General features: G+C 32.5%; 1 protein-coding gene across 1 annotated transcript; it reads left to right on the top strand.

Annotated features, from left to right (window-relative positions):
• Positions 1-16013: 16013 nt before the first annotated feature.
• LOC111371164 (LRR receptor-like serine/threonine-protein kinase FLS2) lies at positions 16014-18522 on the top strand. Its single transcript, XM_022993071.1, has 2 exons — positions 16014-17887; positions 17949-18522. Exons 1-2 carry the CDS (start codon positions 16014-16016, stop codon positions 18520-18522), a joined length of 2448 nt encoding a protein of 815 aa, XP_022848839.1.
• Positions 18523-21783: the final 3261 nt, after the last annotated feature.

The raw sequence follows: 21783 nt of genomic DNA, 5'->3' as shown, positions 1-21783 counted from the left end.
TTGAGCTATACAAAGTGGTTTTTGTTCTTCTAATTTTCTATATGGGATTGACACTTTTCAATGATAGCACATATATTATAATATGAATGGGTAGGAGTTAACTTGCGGGTGCTCACTGAATCTTCATAACATAGTTGTTCTATTGAACCAAGATCTTGGGATCTTCGGTCAACAAAGTTGTTGCCAATACAAATATTCTTACTTAGAAGTCTTTAAGCCCATTCCCCTCGATAGACAGTTTACTTGATCTCTTTATAAGCCTTTAGTAAACGGATCCATAAAATTCTCGCGAGAATTTACATAATCTATGGAAATAACACTATTTGATATCAATTGCTTAATTTTGTTATATATCTTTGACAAATATGTCGAGACTCACTATTAAAATACTACTTTATGCTCTTCCAATAGCCGACTAACTATCACCCTGCATACTAATTGCAAGTATTGCTTTAGTGACACATGGAATATTCACTAAAAAATTATGAAGTCATTTTACTTCCTCTACAACTTTAGATTGATCGAGCTATACAAGTTTGTTTTGAAGACTTTCAAGAGAAAATCGCACCACAATGATAAAAACATAACCACCAGTACACTTTGAATCGTTTGTGTATGATATTCAACTAACATTTGTATATCCTTCTAATACATCTAGATATCTATTATAAGATAATCCAACATTTGAGATGAATCATAGATATCTAAGAACCCTAATCAATGCCTTCCAATGGTCATCACCTAGGTTATTTGTAAAACCACTAAACTTGTTCACAGCATAAAAAATATCTGAAAATGTGCAGTTTATAATATACATTAGATTACTTATGATCTGAGAGTACTCTAACTGAAATATGTGTTCTCCTTTGTATTGGCTAAGTGTAGACTTAAGTCTACTGAAGTTTTAGTTGGACTTTCATCATACACATGAAACTTCTTAAGTACAATTTCAACGTAGTAAGATTGAGATAGAACATGTCCCTCAAATGTTTTTTTACGGATTTTGATTTCTAATATTACATCTGCATGTCATGCTAATTATATTGTGTTTATATGTTGATGACATGCTAATTATAAGTATTAATACGCGTGTGGTATGTTTTTAATATAAATACACTCATTAAGCCCGTTAATATTAAAACCATTTCATAACATAGTTTTGTCAAATTTGTTAGGCTATTGTTTCAGCACTTGCTTTATTTGGTATAATTATATAATGAATCTACACACATTTTTTCTCTTGTCCAAGAGTAGTGAACACCTCGGGTTGTTCCATGAATATTTCTTCTTAACAGTTAAAAAAAATTATTTCAACTTCCATCTAATAGATCTCCAAATTACGTAATGTTGCGATCACAATTAATACTCTAATATACGTTATGCTTATCATGTTTCAAAAAGTCAAGGCATCTTTTTGTTTAAATCATTTGACTATCAATTTGGCCTTGTATCATGAAATGATCCATCAATCTTTACTTTCCTTATAAAAATCCATATACAACCTAATAATTTGTTACTACATAATAGAATAATTTTATTGCTGATAGCCTCTTTCTAGAACGAAGCGTTTAAACTTGACATTACTTCATTGACTATCCTAAGTTCATTATTCCAAATAAGTTGAAAATTCTAGATAGAAGATGTTGTGGTTTTGGTCTTCTTACTACATCTTAGTTTTCATCATTTTGATGCTTGCTGAATGCAGCATCATTGCTTTGTTTTTTGTGAATTCATGTCTTTCTTATCCTTACATGGAAAAATGTCTTCAAAAAATACTCTATTCTTAGATTCAATGATGGTATCGTCATGTAAAACAAAAATGTCTGACTATGAGAGATCGATATATAGTACATCTATTGAATATGTTGCCAAAAGTTTTAGGCTTTGGTACTTTTACCTTGGCCAAACATCCCTACACTTTTAGGTATTTGTACGAAGCTTTGTGAGCTTTTTGTAACTCATATGGATTTTCATTTTTACTTTTGTGTGGTATTTTTATTAAGAAAATAGTTAGCTGAGAGAATTATTTCACGCACAAGTTCTGAGGTAAATCAGAACTAATTAACATAGCATTCATCATCTCTTTAAGAGTACAATTATTGCGTTCAATAACACCGTTCGATTGAGGTGAATAAGGAGCGATAATGATGATTGATTCCCTAGTCTGAAAAAAAATTTCAAATAGAGCTCCATATTCTCCAGCTCTAGTTTGCAGAAACGTTAAATTACGGACATCGCTTTGTATTAATTCTAGAGGATTTGAGTTCTTTTCAATCAAATGAAGTGGTGTTTTGGCTAACATAGCCTCTAAACAAGTTTCACCACAGATGATTTTGATCAAATGAAACAGAAAACTTTAAATATAAACTAAATAGTTTTCATAAATTATTAATATTAGCATGTCTTAAGCTATCATGTTATTTATTAGAAAACTCAATTAAGTAGAAGATTTATTTTTATTAGTATCAAAACAATGAAATACATGTATTACATTCATTTTGAATAGTCCATTGAGTAAGAACCTCTTGCTCACAAACATGTCAATTTTGGTAAAGACAAACTTATGGGACTTAATTAGCTACTTAAACTCATTTTTGCTTAGCAAAGCTCCAAATACCAAATTTTTGTGAATGTCCAAAACATGCAACAAATCGATAAGGGTAACTTCTTTGTCTGATATCATCACTGCTTTACCCATACCAACTTTTGATGTCATCGTTGCCCATGGTTGATAGGAGTGTAAGATGAAAACACTTTTCTTATTAGGATAAACGCGACAAATAGCACCAGTGTCTACTGCCTATCCTCTCGAATTGTCAACCATGTTTTCTTAAAATATAGTAGTTGAGTACTTAGTTTAGACATGTCATTTGACAATATATCTTCCTTGGTCAAGTGCACTTGGTCGTTTTGTTATTTTTTTCACGTTGACAGTCCTTAATAATATGACATGGCTTACCATAGTTATAGCATTTGAACTTTTTGGCTTTATTCTTTTGCTTATTATTACTAGAGTGCTTTCATTTTCATTTTTTTTTTGTTAGTATTTGGCTCCACTAAATTAACTTTAGCCTCAATTTATAGCTTTCCATGTTTCTTCTTAGAATTTCAATTGTCTTCCTCAATTCTCAATCTTATAATAAGATCTTCAACCCCATTTCCTTGTGTTACCGTTTCATGTAGTTTTTGAAATCTTTTCACATCAAGTTAATTTCTTGATAATTGAAACAACCAGAAATGATTCGCTGAGCTTCATTCCTTTTGCACATATCTCATACAGGATAACCTATAACTCGTGGATATGATTCATCACTATTTTAGAACCCACCATTTTAAAGTCTAGGAATTTGGCAACAATGACTTTCTTCAATCCAATATATTCTATTTTGTACTTCTTATCAAAGGATTCCTAAAGTAGTTTAGCTGTCTTGATTGAACTTTGTACATTGTATAATCTGTTGTCAAGGAAATCATTGTGACTCCATGCATCGGATGATGCTCATCTTTAAGGATTTGTTTCCTCCTCATCAATAGTTACAGCATCTTCACTCAAGAATTTCTCCAAATTCAAAGTTGTGAAATATAACATCTTTTGTAGCCATCGCTTAAAATTCACAAGCTCACTTAAGTGAATTTCTCCATCTTTTCTCCCTGAGTATTGCTAGGGGACATGACTAATATAGAATTACTTGCCATGATCTAATAAAATTTCAAAATATGAATTAGCACGTAAATGGTTAATATCGCTTTAAATAAGTTGAAAAAATAAACTAATAAAACAAATTTAATATGCAAAATTATATATTCGAAAATAACCTTTTATGTAAGTGAAAACAGGATAGAGTTTTGTCTTACTCAATGAAAAGAAGTGAAACAAAAAAGATATGGGCAAGGAAAAAGTTAGATTTTTCTCCTTAAGACGATAATGTTTCGTACTGGTGCGATGGTACTCATATTCCAAAATACGACCTCAACTTGTAAAAGTCACACTCCGAATTATAAGTCCTGATGAAGCTACTAATGTTTGATCTCTATTAATTGGAAATGGACTAAGAAAAGTAAGAAAATAATATTTTGGACAGAATTGCAAAATACGGAATAGTACCACAAGGAAAGGATTAGTATTTTTTCACAATATTTTCATAATTGGACTGAACTGACCGATTAGCTAAAAATCCCTTGAATCGGACCGAAATCCAGTTTGATTATGCTATAAAATCGTATGTATAGAAATCGATGCAAAAAACTAGGAACCTCCCGGTTCAAATGAAAACCAGTGAACTGGTGATGGTTTTTGTGGGTTTCACATTTGATATTTTAGTAAAAATAAAAAAAATAATGAAAATAAATTAGTGTAAAATGATTTGAAGAAGAAGGGAAGGAAAAAAAGGATTAGAACACCTCATATTATTGCTCTCCTACTCCCCGTTGTATCTTTTTGGAGAAATCACAAATTTTAAATCAAAACATCCAATATTGAAATCTAAAACAAATACATGCAGCTGATGATTGTGTATATAGCAAGTTCAGTGGGAGTAAACATATTTTTTTAATATTGTATGTTGCTAACATACTACTTACATGCAATGATATATGTATATTGTATGAAACTAACAGACTTCTATAAAAAAAAAAAAAAAATTGAGATGAAAGATCTTGGTGATGCCTTGTTTATGTTAAGGATATAGATACAATGGGATCAGTCTAAGGATATTTTTTGAATCATTACAAAAGAGTTATATTGATAAGATTCTTAAGAATCTGAGATGCATGAATGTAAACCAACTCTATTGCTAAGGGAGAGAAGTTTATTCTCAATCAATATTCTAAGCATAAACTTAAAGATAAGGAAATACAGAAAATTTCCCCCTACTTCAGCAGTTGGAAGTTTAATGCATGTTTAGGTTTGCACAAATCGGAATATAGCATTCTTTATTGGAATGTTGGGCAGATACTTAAGTAACTCTGGATTGGATATTGTGAAAGTAGCCAATCTATATAGAACTAAGGATTACATGATCACATACATAAAATCAGACTAATTGGAGATCATTTGATATTCTAATTCTGATCATGGAATATAATTACGAGATTTTATCACTAGGCTACACATTTTGGATGGAATTGAAAGAATACTTTAATTATTCTATGACAATATGAGTTTTGTATTCTAATAGGAGCTTGATGATGTCAGAGTTTATGATTAAGTTCCTACTTTTTAATGAAAGAATTTGGAGTGGTCAAGTTTTCATAGAGCATATTAAGACAAACATCATGATGGCGGATCCGCTTACTAAATGACTATCACCCAGGGTTTTCATGAACATAGTGCTAATATGGGTGTTACATCTTTTGACGATATGGTAATTTAGTGGGAGTTTGTATTTGAATATTGTCTATTTTAGATACATAAATTTATCCAAGGATATTCATGTAATTTCATTAATAAAGTATTAAGTTCAGTTTCACTTTTATTAAAGCTTTTGGTTTATGCATGTCTGATCACATTACGAGTAATTTTCATGTTACACATCCATACTTGATCTTTATCATTTGATTGTGTCAGTATATGTGACCATTGATAGGCTTAGTTATGATACTTGTGGCAAAGATTGTTTTGATCCTATATTGACATAATTAATGGACGAGAATGATCAGAGATGTTTTTGGTTATGATAGCAAAAGTCTTGACATCATAAGATTATGCACATTTATGAGGTAACATATGTTGCCCAAGTGGGATATTGTTGAGTTTTAATTTATCATGTGGGCCAATATATGTAATTAATTCTGTATTAAAGACTATCTTAAAGTTAAGCCCAATTAAGATGATCTAATAAAGAATTAATGTTATGGCCTTTGGGCATATAAATAAAGTTTGCGCCTAAATATGTGCAGAGACCGAATTCATTAGGGTTGTATATCATGATAGGTCAAAATACATATGGAAACTATATATAAGGATATGGTCTCTAATTCGTATGTGATTCTGATTCATTTTGTCGTCCCATCGACACAAGAATAGCAAAGAAAAAACATATTGAAGAGGAAGATACACAATCCTCAATCAAGATCAAGAATCAAGAATTAAGAAAAAGGAATTGAAGCAATCAAAATTATGGAGAAATAAACCAAAGCCAAGAACAAAAATTCAGGAATCAAAAGAGGCAATATTCAAGATTGAAAGCCAAACACAGAGAGATTGCAATTGATCTCCAAGAGTCAAGATCAGAAATCAAGATCCTGTAATAAAGAATCATGTAAAGCGATCGGCTATTAATTGACTGGTTGTAGGTTTAAATCCTACTTGGGAAAAATTCCCAATGAAATAAGATATGTTCTGCATTTAATAATTCTTTTAGTGACTTAACTGATGGATTTTGACAATAAAGTATTTAAGTTTTCAAGTTCTTGAAATTTAAAATTTCATAAAATTCCAACAAAATTTTCCAATCAAGAACATACTGGCTTTTTAGTAACTAAATAAAATATCTATTTACATTTAGCCCCTGTTTGACCCCCATTACGTGGAAAAATTAATGGGTGGAATAGTGTTTTTTTGAAAAAATGAGTGGTTGAAAAAAAATGAAAGGTTTTCGATTTACGTGTAATATTATTTTATGGAAGATTGTGTGGTTGAAAATAGGAGAGAGAAAAATGTAACGTAATGGAATTTAGTGTAATGGGGCTCAAACAGGGGCTTAATAAGGTAAAATTTGTATCTTGAAATACCGTTTTATTGTGAACATAATTTGATCAATTTTTTCATAATACAAATATCACAATATATAAAATATAGAATCATAATCTTCACTAACCATCAGTAAGGTAATTTTATGTGCAGCAAGCAAACGATATTTTCTATGATATTCCAAAAGAACCAATATATAGTTTCCAAAATCAAGAATGTACTATATTGTTAAACTTTTCTAACAACACCAATATGCCCTTGTTTGATCCTCATTGTTTTCAAAATACATTGTTCACTATTTTCTTTTTAACCACACATTTTTCAATAAAATGATATTACATGTAAGCCCAAAATTTTTATATCTTTTTAATCACACATTCTCCATCAATATACTATTTCAAGATGCATTCTCCACCGAAAATGGAGTTCAAAGAGGATAAGGAAACAATATATCTTTCATCTAGAATTAAAATATAATAAAGTATACAATTCCTAGTTATGCACATGAGAATTTCAAATGTCTAATATAATCTAAATCATGAATAGTGCAGTAATTTCAAGCAAACTCCCTGGACTTCATTTAAGGATTATGCCATTTGCACACTCATTTATTACACCATTGTTGACATTTACATTGTTTTCAACAAATAATTTACTTAAAAAACTGTCTAATTGAATAATGTCACGTGATAAAGTGTAAAAAATGATGTACATAATGATATACACCAAACATGATTGTTCATTTAAATGTGGAGACATTTGACAAGTTTCTTAGTCTTTAACTTCCCTTTTCCTTTTACGAACTATTTTCCAAACTTACTTTTGAAGACTTTGTTTTTCAGTCAAATTTTAGTTAAAATAATCATTTAGAATTCGGTCAGCTGTAAAATAAAAGTCAACACTCTACACAAACTTGTGATTAAGAAAGCCAATAGGATTATTTGGGAAACTAATTTTCAAATTCTTTTTCTTCACACTTTTCGGTGAGAGAAAAGTCAAATGTTTGATTACATTTTGAGTCATGTCTAATATTAAATATGCATGTTTGGACGAGATTTTAATCAATGTAAAGGCATTGAACCTTTGTAAGGAAAACTGGAAGTCGCCATTTTAAATGGGAAATCATGAAAATTCCTGTATGCTGTAATACTTCTACAGTAGTATGAATTGGAAATTTGAAGCCATCATCATAAGGTTCAAATTTATTGAATTCAACCATCTAACTTGTTGGCAAGAGAAGTGGACTAATAATGGTCAACAGAATTCAATGTCTCATTTCAAAAAGAATTTCTTGACAAATATCAGGACTAATCAAATAGAAAATAAAGGTTCAAATTTTTAGTTTTACGGTGATTCAATTATGACAAGTATACATGTCACATTTTCAACCTCAACTTTTAAAATTTGATAACTCAATATGGCAGCAGGGTACATAAATGCCTTGTGAATAAATCATATCCATATTGAACTTCAAAAATTTTGTATTGTGGGCCATCGATGAAAATTTTCATGTCATAAGATTTCAATTAAAAAAATAATCAAATCCTGTGCGATACCGATTAAAAATTCAGATTTTAATTTAAGTCAAATTCAATAATTATTCTTAGCTATATATTTCATGAGTTCCACAACTTTTTAATTACATATTTCTTTAACTTTTATCAAAATCTATCAAAAATATGTTTTTAATCTTTGTCAATCATAGGCTAAATTTGTTTCCCAATGTGCATTGATGGACTTATGTCCTTTCACTAAAAACAAGTTGACTTGGAGTCAATGTCGTCCATATTCAAACAAATTAAAATGTCTTTGTCTTTAAAATATTTTATGTAATAAACTATTATGACAATTTTCTCTTACCTGGAATTTTGAAGAGTTCCAAGGTATTAGAATACTATAATGGAAAGTGAGCCATTAGCAACCCATGTTAAAATCGATTTCATAACGTGAAATAAAATGAAAACCAAAGGAAAAAAACCTCAAAACAGCTTATGAAAATTGGGCAATAATTAATTAGATGAAATAAATCTTGCTCATTGAACAAGTATGGATAGAGGCTCTTTCAAACTCATCGTTTTTGTGTTCCTATTTAAATTTAGGAAAAATAGTAGTCAAGGTACCAAATCTTTCATTTAGCAGCAAACTTGTGTCACCGTAGGTACCAAACTTTTAAAGAATTCACAGCTCAAGTCCAAAATGACGATTTCTATTAGTTTGACCCTAAAAACTGTTAGTTGACCTCGGAAATTAAAATTTTAATAAATTTTCTCCAAATAGGACAAGGGCAATTTGGATATAACACATTTTCCATTTTAAATCAAAAAGTGTAAAAAACAAAAACAAAAACACAACCCCCTCACCTTCAACTACTTCTCCAAACCCTTCACTTCAAAACCAAAACCATCTGCACCTGATGTCAGTTATCATTGTCGGCACGATTGCCTCTTCGCCAAACCCAACACCACCTCAAATCAGGCACCACCATCATCTTAAAACTAGTATCTTTCTCACGCACATGAAAAAACTCACTTTACTTCTGTCAAAACCAACTTTTAACGCTCACATATACCCAAGTAACAAATTACATAGAGAAAGAAACTCTAAAGCCATGTTTGATTGGCACAATTCCATAGAAAATGGAATTCGAATTCAACTTTTCACCAATTTTATGTGTTTGATAGTAAAACTTTTTCATGGAATTCGTTTTCCATTTTTTCCCCCGCACACTTGCATTTTCCATGATTTGGTGGAAAATCAATTCTTACCAAAACGGTGAGAATTGGTTTTCCACTTTTTTTTTTTTTTCATTCTCCACCGAAAATGGAGTTCAAAGAGGATAAGGAAACAATATATCTTTCATCTAGAATTAAAATATAATAAAGTATACAATTCCTAGTTATGCACATGAGAATTTCAAATGTCTAATATAATCTAAATCATGAATAGTGCAGTAATTTCAAGCAAACTCCCTGGACTTCATTTAAGGATTATGCCATTTGCACACTCATTTATTACACCATTGTTGACATTTACATTGTTTTCAACAAATAATTTACTTAAAAAACTGTCTAATTGAATAATGTCACGTGATAAAGTGTAAAAAATGATGTACATAATGATATACACCAAACATGATTGTTCATTTAAATGTGGAGACATTTGACAAGTTTCTTAGTCTTTAACTTCCCTTTTCCTTTTACGAACTATTTTCCAAACTTACTTTTGAAGACTTTGTTTTTCAGTCAAATTTTAGTTAAAATAATCATTTAGAATTCGGTCAGCTGTAAAATAAAAGTCAACACTCTACACAAACTTGTGATTAAGAAAGCCAATAGGATTATTTGGGAAACTAATTTTCAAATTCTTTTTCTTCACACTTTTCGGTGAGAGAAAAGTCAAATGTTTGATTACATTTTGAGTCATGTCTAATATTAAATATGCATGTTTGGACGAGATTTTAATCAATGTAAAGGCATTGAACCTTTGTAAGGAAAACTGGAAGTCGCCATTTTAAATGGGAAATCATGAAAATTCCTGTATGCTGTAATACTTCTACAGTAGTATGAATTGGAAATTTGAAGCCATCATCATAAGGTTCAAATTTATTGAATTCAACCATCTAACTTGTTGGCAAGAGAAGTGGACTAATAATGGTCAACAGAATTCAATGTCTCGTTTCAAAAAGAGTTTCTTGACAAATATCAGGACTAATCAAATAGAAAATAAAGGTTCAAATTTTTAGTTTTACGGTGATTCAATTATGACAAGTACACATGTCACATTTTCAACCTCAACTTTTAAAATTTGATAACTCAATATGACAGTAGAGTACATAAATGCCTCGTGAATAAATCGTATCTGTATTGAACTACAAAAATTTCATATTGTGGGCCTTCGATAAAAATTTTCACTTCATAAGAATGCAATTTAAAAAATAATTAAATCCTTTATGAAATCGATTAAAATCCAAATTTTAATTTAAGTCAAATTCAATAATTATTCTTAACTACATATTTCATGAGCTCCACAAATTTTTAAGTACATATTTCATTAACATTTATAAAAATCTACTAAAAATATGTTTTTAATCTTTGTCGATCATAGGCTAAATTTGTTTCCCAATGTGCATTGACGGACTTATGTCCATTCACTAAAAACAAGTTGACTTGGAGTCAATGTAGTCCAAATTCAAACAAATTAAAATGTCTTTTTCTTTAAAATATTTTATGTAATAAACTATTATGACAATTTTCTCTTACCTGGAATTTTGAAGAGGTCCAAGGTATTTGAATACTATAATGGAAAGTGAGCCATTAGCAACCCATGTTAAAATCGATTTCATAACGTGAAATAAAATGAAAACCAAAGGAAAAAAACCTCAAAACAGCTTATGAAAATTGGGCAATAATTAATTAGATGAAATAAATCTTGCTCATTGAACAAGTATGGATAGAGGCTCTTTCAAACTCATCGTTTTTGTGTTCCTATTTAAATTTAGGAAAAATAGTAGTCAAGGTACCAAATCTTTCATTTAGCAGCAGACTTGACCCAAAATTTTTATTTGTGTCACCGTAGGTACCAAATTTTTAAAGAATTCACAGCTCAAGTCCAAAATGACGATTTCTATTAGTTTGACCCTAAAAACTGTTAGTTGACCTCGGAAATTAAAATTTTAATAAATTTTCTCCAAATAGGACAAGGGCAATTTGGATATAACACATTTTCCATTTTAAATCAAAAAGTGTAAAAAACAAAAACAAAAACACAACCCCCTCACCTTCAACTACTTCTCCAAACCCTTCACTTCAAAACCAAAACCATCTGCACCTGATGTCAGTTATCATTGTCGGCACGATTGCCTCTTCGCCAAACCCAACACCACCATCATCTTAAAACTAGTATCTTTCTCACGCACATGAAAAAACTCACTTTACTTCTGTCAAAACCAACTTTTAACGCTCACATATACCCAAGTAACAAATTACATAGAGAAAGAAACTCTAAAGCCATGTTTGATTGGCACAATTCCATAGAAAATGGAATTCGAATTCAACTTTTCACCAATTTTATGTGTTTGATAGTAAAACTTTTTCATGGAATTCGTTTTCCATTTTTTCCCCACACACTTGCATTTTCCATGATTTAGTGGAAAATCAATTCTTACCAAAACGGTGAGAATTGATTTTCCACTTTTTTTTTTTTTTGGCAATGGGAACAAATTCTAAGAACAGATGTAAAAAAAGATATCTTTTAAATCGACAATTTTCATATAAAATAAAATCAAATGAACACTAAAATGTAAGTAATTTTTGGATCTAGTTTTTTTTTTCAACAATGAAAACAAATTTTATGAACAATTATAGAAATAAATATCCCTTAAATTGACAATTTTCATAAAAAAGAAACTTTTATTCAAACATTATTAATTTGCAATTTTTACTAAAACAAATTTTAGACAATTTAACTTCTTTCCATCTAAATTCCATCTTTTCGCTGATTCATATGATATGGAAAGACTACGAAGAATGTTCGTCGTGGCCGGAAATTAAAATTTTAATAAATTTTCTCCAAATAGGACAAGGGCAATTTGGATATAACACATTTTCCATTTTAAATCAAAAAGTTTAAAAAACAAAAACAAAAACACAACCCCCTCACCTTCAACTACTTCTCCAAACCCTTCACTTCAAAACCAAAACCATCTGCACCTGATGTCAGTTATCATTGTCGGCACGATTGCCTCTTCGCCAAACCCAACTACCCTCGATACCTCTAAGAAGAGCCATTAATGCAAAAAAAGCCACCAAAAATCCTACGGTATTTAAAAGGGTATTTAGGTGTCAGTGACTCCAGTAAGACCTCCACCTCAAGCAAGAATTGAATTGATTCCCAACTGGGTTTAGTGAAAATTGCTCAATTTTCTCAAAATCTTCAATACCCAGATGAAATGGACCCAGAGAAAGAGAGTTGTGTGTTTGATAGTTGAATTGGGAACTTGAACAGTGTGTATTTTGGGAGAGATCACGATTTTGCATGTTTCCACAGAACATCTTTTAAAGCCACGTCAGAGGGAAAAATTGGTGAAATACCAGGTAGTGCGTATACATTTGATTATGTGTGTTTGTGTAACATTCATTGTTTTAGGATTGCTAGTATGTTTGATTGGGCAAAATTGTTGAAATACGCAGTGTTGGGGCCGACGTAGAGGCAGTGGTGCCGACAGACAGAGGCGATCGTCGGCTGGGTAGGAGTGGTTTTGGTTTTGGTTTTGGTTTTGGGATGAGACAGTCGGGAAAGATGAGATGGGGGTAGGGGGTTGTGCCTTTTTATTTTTTTTTGAAGGGAAATTACGTTCAAACTGCCTGGTCTTATTTTAATGAAAAAATTATTACAATTTTTTTGGATCTAGTTTTTTTTTTCAACAATGAAAACAAATTTTATGAACAATTATAGAAATAAATATCCCTTAAATTGACAATTTTTATAAAAAAGAAACTCAAATGAAAAGAAACTTTTATTCAAACATTATTAATTTGCAATTTTTACTAAAATAAATTTTAGACAATTTAACTTCTTTCTATCTAAATTCCATCTTTTCGCTGATTCATATGATATGGAAAGACTACGAAGAATGTTCGTCGTGGCAGGCGGCGCTCTTGGACATCCACCTCCGAATTCTCCTACCCTCGATACCTCTAAGAAGAGCCATTAATGCAAAAAAAGCCACCAAAAATCCTACGGTATTTAAAAGGGTATTTAGGTGTCAGTGACTCCAGTAAGACCTCCACCTCAAGCAAGAATTGAATTGATTCCCAACTGGGTTTAGTGAAAATTGCTCAATTTTCTCAAAATCTTCAATACCCAGATGAAATGGACCCAGAGAAAGAGAGTTGTGTGTTTGATAGTTGAATTGGGAACTTGAACAGTGTGTATTTTGGGAGAGATCACGATTTTGCATGTTTCCACAGAACATCTTTTAAAGCCACGTCAGAGGGAAAATTTGGTGAAATACCAGGTAGTGCGTATACATTTGATTATGTGTGTTTGTGTAACATTCATTGTTTTAGGATTGCTAGTATGTTTGATTGGGCAAAATTGTTGAAATACGCAGTGTTGGGGCCGACTTAGAGGCAGTGGTGCCGACAGACAGAGGCGATCGTCGGCTGGGTAGGAGTGGTTTTGGTTTTGGTTTTGGTTTTGGGATGAGACAGTCGGGAAAGATGAGATGGGGGTAGGGGGTTGTGCCTTTTTTTTTTTTTTGAAGGGAAATTACGTTCAAACTGCCTGGTCTTATTTTAATGAAAAAATTATTACAATTTAAATTTCTAAGGTCAACTGACGGTTTCTAGGTTCATACTGATTGAAACCATCACTTTGAGCTTGAGCTACGAATTTTATAAAAATTTGGTATGTATGGTGGTACAAATGAAAGGGTTGGAACAAGTCTGCTGCTAAATAAAAGATTTGGTACCTTGGCTATAATTTTCCCTTTTATTTATGCCTTTTGAAATAATTAATTTCGCATACTACAAAAATACTCACTCAATTTGTGGGAAGAAAGAGGAAAAAGTGCTTATCACCTTCAAAGAAGCCCATAATTCATAAGAAAATTATAATATTTCCCAAACATGAACTAATGCCTTATCATGCCAGGGAATTGCATGTCTTATCAAAACTAGCATTATTAGATTCTTGATAGAAGGTTAATCAAATAAATAAAAAATGTTTATTTCTTTTTAAAAAGTTAAAATTTTTAGATTATGTTTTGTAATATGTATAAAACACATACGGGTTGAGATTTTTAATTTTGTTGTGCTTCAATTATGACAAGTCTACACAATTGACTACCAACTTAAACTTTTAATTTTTAAGTGCAACATGATATCGATATTCATCTACACAAATAGGGCTTCGATATTTTCTTTTTCTTCTATCAAAAGTTATTATATTCAAACACTAAAAACAAGTTCATGCATGGGTCCAACGAATTACTGTCCAAATGCAAACCATTTAAAATGTCATTTTCATTTAATATTTATGCAATAAACTATGACAATTTTCTCCTACCTGGAATTTTGAGGAGGTACAAGGTATTAGAATACTACAATGAAATAAAAAGACAGAAAAAATAACTCCAAAAACAGCATATGAAAATTGGGTAATAAATAATTAGGCGAAACAAGTCTTGGTCATTGAATTTTTCTTCCAAAATTTATCCCTTGCATTCACACCACAATTCCATGAATTGATACTATAAAATCAAATGTTACTCGCAGATTACAAAACAAAAATTTGCAAGAACACTAGGATTGATACAAGTTGTCACTACACATATAGCTAGCTACTTTTAGCATTATTTTTTCTTGAGCATGGCTAGAGGCTCATTTCAACTTATTATTCTTGTGTTTTTGGTACCTTGGCTATAATTTTCCCTTTTATTTATGCCTTTTGAAATAATTAATTTCGCATACTACAAAAATACTCACTCAATTTGTGGGAAGAAAGAGGAAAAAGTGCTTATCACCTTCAAAGAAGCCCATAATTCATAAGAAAATTATAATATTTCCCAAACATGAACTAATGCCTTATCATGCCAGGGAATTGCATGTCTTATCAAAACTAGCATTATTAGATTCTTGATAGAAGGTTAATCAAATAAATAAAAAATGTTTATTTCTTTTTAAAAAGTTAAAATTTTTAGATTATGTTTTGTAATATGTATAAAACACATACGGGTTGAGATTTTTAATTTTGTTGTGCTTCAATTATGACAAGTCTACACAATTGACTACCAACTTAAACTTTTAATTTTTAAGTGCAACATGATATCGATATTCATCTACACAAATAGGGCTTTGATATTTTCTTTTTCTTTTTCTTTTTCTTCTATCAAAAGTTATATTCAAACACTAAAAACAAGTTCATGCATGGGTCCAACGAATTACTGTCCAAATGCAAACCATTTAAAATGTCATTTTCATTTAATATTTATGCAATAAACTATGACAATTTTCTCCTACCTGGAATTTTGAGGAGGTACAAGGTATTAGAATACTACAATGAAATAAAAAGACAGAAAAAATAACTCCAAAGACAGCATATGAAAATTGGGTAATAAATAATTAGGCGAAACAAGTCTTGGTCATTGAATTTTTCTTCCAAATTTAATCTCTTGCATTCACACCACAATTCCATGAATTGATACTATAAAATCAAATGTTACTCGCAGATTACAAAACAAAAATTTGCAAGAACACTAGGATTGATACAAGTTGTCACTACACATATAGCTAGCTACTTTTAGCATTATTTTTTCTTGACCATGGCTAGAGGCTCATTTCAACTTGTTATTCTTGTGTTCTTTTTCCAGTTTTTGGATTTCGAGACTTTTAAACTCGCATACTGCAAACAAAATGTTCGCTTAATTTGCAGGGAGAATGAGAAGAAAGTGCTCATCACGTTCAAAGAGGCCCTTACAGATCCTTCAGGGAGACTTGCTTCTTGGCGCGGAGAGGATTGCTGTAGATGGAATGGTGTGACTTGTGATAACAGAACTGGATATGTAATTGAGATCAAACTCCGGAATCCATATCCAAATAGTTTTAACAGCGATGGACTCGTCTATGAGTTGGGTGGTGAGGTTAGTCCTTCTTTGCTTGATTTGAAATACTTGAATCATTTAGACCTCAGTATGAATAATTTTGGTGGGGCTCAAATTCCAGACTTCCTTGGGTCGCTATCCAAGTTGAGATATCTGAATCTTTCTAGTGCATCATTTGGAGGTCGAATTCCACCTAACCTCGGAAAACTTTCTGAGTTGGAGTGTCTTGATCTCAGTTATTACTATAACGAGAAGGTAGAAAATGGCCTTCAGTGGATATCAGGTCTTTTTTCTTTGAAATACCTAAATTTGGGGGGTATAGATCTTAGTCGAACAGCATCTCATTGGCTTCAAACTCTCAATTTCCTTCCGGTTATTTCAGAATTGCATTTATTCCAGTGTCAGCTAGTGAATCTTCCAACTTCTCTTCTGTCTGTTAATTTTACTTCTCTTTCAGTACTTGACCTTTCGAACAATGGTTTTAACTCCACAATTCCGGAGTGGCTATGCAATTTAAATAGCTTGAAACGCCTTGATCTCAACTCGAACAATCTTTATGGTGTTTTACCAGATGCATTAGCAAATTTGACTTCCCTCGAGGACCTCGACCTGTCAGAAAATTTTGGTATTGAAGGAAAGTTAACAAGAAAGCTGGGAAATCTCTGTAATTTGCAGAATCTCGTACTCACTAACAACAAAGTTGATGGTGACATAATGGAGTTCATCGACGGCTTGTCTGAATGTTCGAACAACAGGCTGGAGACACTGGATTTGGGATTCAATGAACTGACAGGAAACCTTCCCCATTCACTTGGCAGCCTCAAGAATCTGCTATATCTTCTTCTCTGGCACAACTCTTTCCGAGGTTCAATTCCAGAAACAATAGGGAACTTGTCGTCGTTGAGGGAACTATACCTCTCATACAACCAAATGAGTGGAAAAATCCCGGTGAGTTTTGGGAAACTTGTTTCCTTAAATGCAGTCGACTTGTCTGAAAACATGTGGGAAGGTGTCATAACAGAAGCCCATTTTAAGAATCTCTCCAGCTTGCGTGAACTATCAATTGGTCAGTTGCAGCCAAATGTTTCCGTGGTATTCAACATCAGTTCTGACTGGATGCCTTTGTTTAAACTCGTTTATATAAAAATCCAGGCATGCCAACTTGGCCCCAACTTCCCAATATGGCTCAGGAATCAAACCGAGCTTAAGACCATCGTACTAAACTTTGCAAGTATTGGAGATGTTATACCGGATTGGTTCTTGAATATGGGTTTAGAACTTAAAGAACTGGATCTTGCGTACAATCAGTTAAGTGGTAAGATACCAAACTCACTCCGTTTCTCCTTTGGATCGAATGTTGATTTGAGTTCAAACTTCTTTGAAGGACCTCTCCCACTTTGGTCTACTAATCTTACTACCTTGTATCTGAGGGACAACCTATTTTCAGGACCAATTCCTTCAAACATTGGGACAGCATTGCCTTTTCTGACAGATTTAGACATCTCAAAAAACAATCTTAATGGAACAATTCCCGTCTATAGGAAATCTGACACAATTGACAACCCTAGTCATTTCAAACAATCGTTTGTCAGGAAGTATTCCTCAATTTTGGAAAAATATTCCTACGCTTTACATACTTGATATGTCAAATAACAGTCTTTCTGGTACGATACCAGACTCCATAGGGTCTTTACCTATTCTCAAATTTTTAATCCTCTCTAGTAACAATCTTTCAGGAGAATTGCCTTCCAGTTTAAGAAATTGTACCCAACTAAATAGCCTTGATATCGGTGACAATCAATTCGTTGGAAAAATTCCAGTTTGGATTGGAGAAAACATGTCATTGTTGTTAATTCTACGCTTACGGAACAACTCTTTTACGGGAAATATTCCTTCAGAAATCTGTAAACTCTCTCTGCTTCACATATTGGACATCTCGAAAAATAACCTGTTCGGGTTTATACCCACGTGTGTTGGAAATCTGAGTGGCTTTCAGACAGATTTTACATCGGATGATGCTGCTCAATACCAGGGGGATTTGCGGCTTATTGCAAAAGGAAGAATAATTCAGTACTCGTCCTCGCAGCTGTACCTTGTTAACAGTATAGACCTCCATATCCATATATTTAACTGCACATTAGACCGATTAAGTGGGTCGCAGCACGCTTTCAATGAGAAGATCGGGGAGATTCAGAGGATCGTAAAGGAGGCATTCACGAAAGGAAGATAGGCTTGGTTGCAGAAAAGGACTGAGATGAAACTTCAGGATTTGCTTGTAGTTCTTGGAGCTTGTTGTGTATTGCATAATATGCGAACTCAGGAACAAGGAAATGGAGCCGGAGCTTAACTTTGAATTGAGCTTGTGGACGATGAAATGGTCCTGGAGATTGGATTGAGATCAGCTAATGCAATGAAAGCTAGAGGGAAGATTGCTCATAATCTTTTGCATCATAACCACGCGGGGACATCGTTTCTGTCATAGACAAATTGCAGATTTTTTTGACAAATGCAGTAATGAACAAAACTGGACTTTGAAGACGATTCAGGTACAGGAACAAAAATTTATTGGGAACAATGTTTAATTGTTGTTGTTGTTGAGTGAATATTACATTAAACACGTGAAAATTAATGGCTAATTTGTTTTTCTCTTTAGAAGATTAATGATTGTTGTCCTGTAGGACGGAGTCATACCATAGAAATGTACCCAAAATAATAATAATAATAATAATAATAATAATAAATCTAGGAAAGAAAGCATCCTGACCCGATTAGTAGGGAACTTGTAAAATATGTCAACAAACATTTTTTATTTTATTTTTTTGGCTAGTGCAATCAATGATTGGTTCAATGACTGGTTTACTATCAACGGAAATAATCATAATAATAAATGAGAAGAAAATTAGGAAAATAGTTACCAGCAAAATTGGTGTAAACATGTCCAGTAACATGGTTGAATTGATGTAATCATATAGCAGGTGTACCGGAGCAAATGTGGTGCACTGAACTGATGGTGCAATTTCTGCAACAGTGATTTCTTCATACTCGAGTTGTGAAGATAACAAATGCCCGACTTGTGTCAATGATTTTAAAATTGACCTGGGCATCGACCCGAAAAAGGTGAAGGGTCAAAAGGTTTAACCGAATTTGTATGGAGTAAGTTGTTCATCCTACTACAAGTGTGATAGGCATAGCTTTGTGTTACTTGAAAGGTGCTTAATCCCGAGGCAAAATATTAAAGTACAAATTGTCGCTGAGTTTTAATCAATCCAAACAAGTTTACAGGTTTCTTTTAAAAACTATATGAATGCAAATTAGCTTTCTCATTAATGTACACCTTCAGCTGTTCTTTTCATTTAGTTAACTGGAAATAAGATTTTTTAAATTAAAATTCTTGTGTGAACTTGGAACCAAGTACAAAAGAATGTGCGTACTTCGTACAAAATTAGAAAACTAAATCCATGGTCATGTTGTTCACTTTGATGCAATCTTCAGAAAATCCGCGAGGGGATCGTTTCTTGTGAAGAATCCCTTTTCTATACATCGTAGTGCTACCCTTATAAGCATAGACACAATACTGATTTCTTGTTATTGTAAGAGTATGAACTTTTGTTGAAGTATTGAAATCAGTTATTAAACCAAAACTTGCCAAGCTTTGTAGCATTTGGTAATTTCCAGTGCGATCTCCATTGTTTTTGCTTCTAAAAGTTGATGTTAAAATTAAAAAAAAAATAAAAAAATGAAGATAAAATTATCATATCCTAAAAATGTATACCAAACACAAACTAAATTATGAGAATTAAAAAAAAAAAAATTCCTATTTCTTATCTGATCAGCTTGTTCAGAATTGAGCCATGATCACTTAGCCTGATTCGAAAACCACCATCGCTGTAAATTTGCTTCTCAGTCACAAATTTAGTACGAGACATTAGCCTTCATCCTTGAGCACGACACCTATTAATGTATATCACCAAGTAGTCCTTCTTGTGGGTTCTACAAGATCTATGATACTTGTTGAACATCTTTGTATAATCCAAACTTGAACACCAAATAGTCATTCTTGTGGATTCTACAAGATCTATGACACTCGTTGAACATCTTTGTTTAATCCAAACTTGAACACCAAATAAACAGGTCACATTACAAAAATCAAGATTATAAAACAGTTTCGAATTGCTCAGAAAAGTAGCAACTCTACCTTGAAGCAGGGCGGGTCCTGTGGCGAGGCCCATGAGGCCTGCGCCTTAGGCCCAAACCAGATGGGGGCCTCATTTTCGCCTAGTTTTTTTTTTTAATGGACTTACGAATTGAAATTATTTTTATCATTCCCTTTCCCTCCTGTTGCCATTGCTCCGCTTCCTCCGCCTACCTACGACGTCGACGGCCGACCTCCAAGTCTCCAACTGGACAAGCGGCAGCGGGGCAGCGTCCAGGCAATTATTGAGCTTTTATGTAGGGTTTTATCTTTTCCCAATTGAATTAAAACCCCCAAATCCCTGAAATCAAAAAAATCCCCAAATCGATTTCTGTTGAAGCTGCACTCCAAAACCCCCAAATCCTTCGAATTTCTCGATTGGTTTCAAGAAGCCGGCTGCTCCCTCATATTCAACTTTGTCAAACATTGCAGTTGGGTGTGGTTCTAGGATTGGTTCTAGCTCTTATCCTCGGAATCGGATTACATGTTGGAGCAAGATTATTTACCAAAGATATTGATGTCCTCCACCTTATTGGCGTTGGAATCCAGGTACTCTGTCGATCTGCCCTGACAACTTGAACTCACCATTAGAAATCCATTTAGCTGTTTCCAAAAAAAAGAAGATAAAATGTGAACTAATTGATTCTTGTGATATCAGTTTGTTGCAGCAACTTGGGTGAGCTATGAGTAATTATAAATTAAACAAATTAAAAAACTTGGCTGCTGTAATTATAAATAATAAAGTATAAATCTTTGTTATTTACATCCCAACGATGGATATATAAGACATTGGCAGCTCAACCATAAATAACAAATTAAAAGGTAAAATAAAATCATGGACACCTTTTCCTTTAACGCCACAATTTATATACGATATATCTATAAAAATAAATAATTAAATAGTAGATAATTTCAATTGAAGACACAGACACTCCACGAACAGTAGAAGTATATATTTTCTGCAGTAGATGACTGAATTTATTTTAACTTGTTTTTGTATGATTTTAAAAATAAGCAGATTAAAAAACTGAGAGAATTGACATCTGAAGAGTTGTATATAAGTATATTGGTGCCTTTTTCATAGCATTATTCATAATAACTTGCATATTTCCAGCTCTCAATGATCATCCTAAAGTGGCGTTACCCTTTTGACAACTTGTGATAATTATAATCGTCGATTTATTTTGTGTGGGGTTTAATATCGCAATTTGTTGCAAAATGGGAACCATGTAACTATTAAAGGCATGTTTGTGTATGCTCAAACATGCTCTAAATAACTTGGTACATGGACTTCTCTGT

The sequence above is a fragment of the Olea europaea genome, chromosome 22, assembly GCF_002742605.1.
Source record: "Olea europaea var. sylvestris chromosome 22, O_europaea_v1, whole genome shotgun sequence".
Classification (NCBI taxonomy): Eukaryota; Viridiplantae; Streptophyta; class Magnoliopsida; order Lamiales; family Oleaceae; genus Olea; species Olea europaea.
Note: the sequence above shows the minus strand (reverse complement) of the source record. Positions and strands in the feature narration are given on the sequence as shown.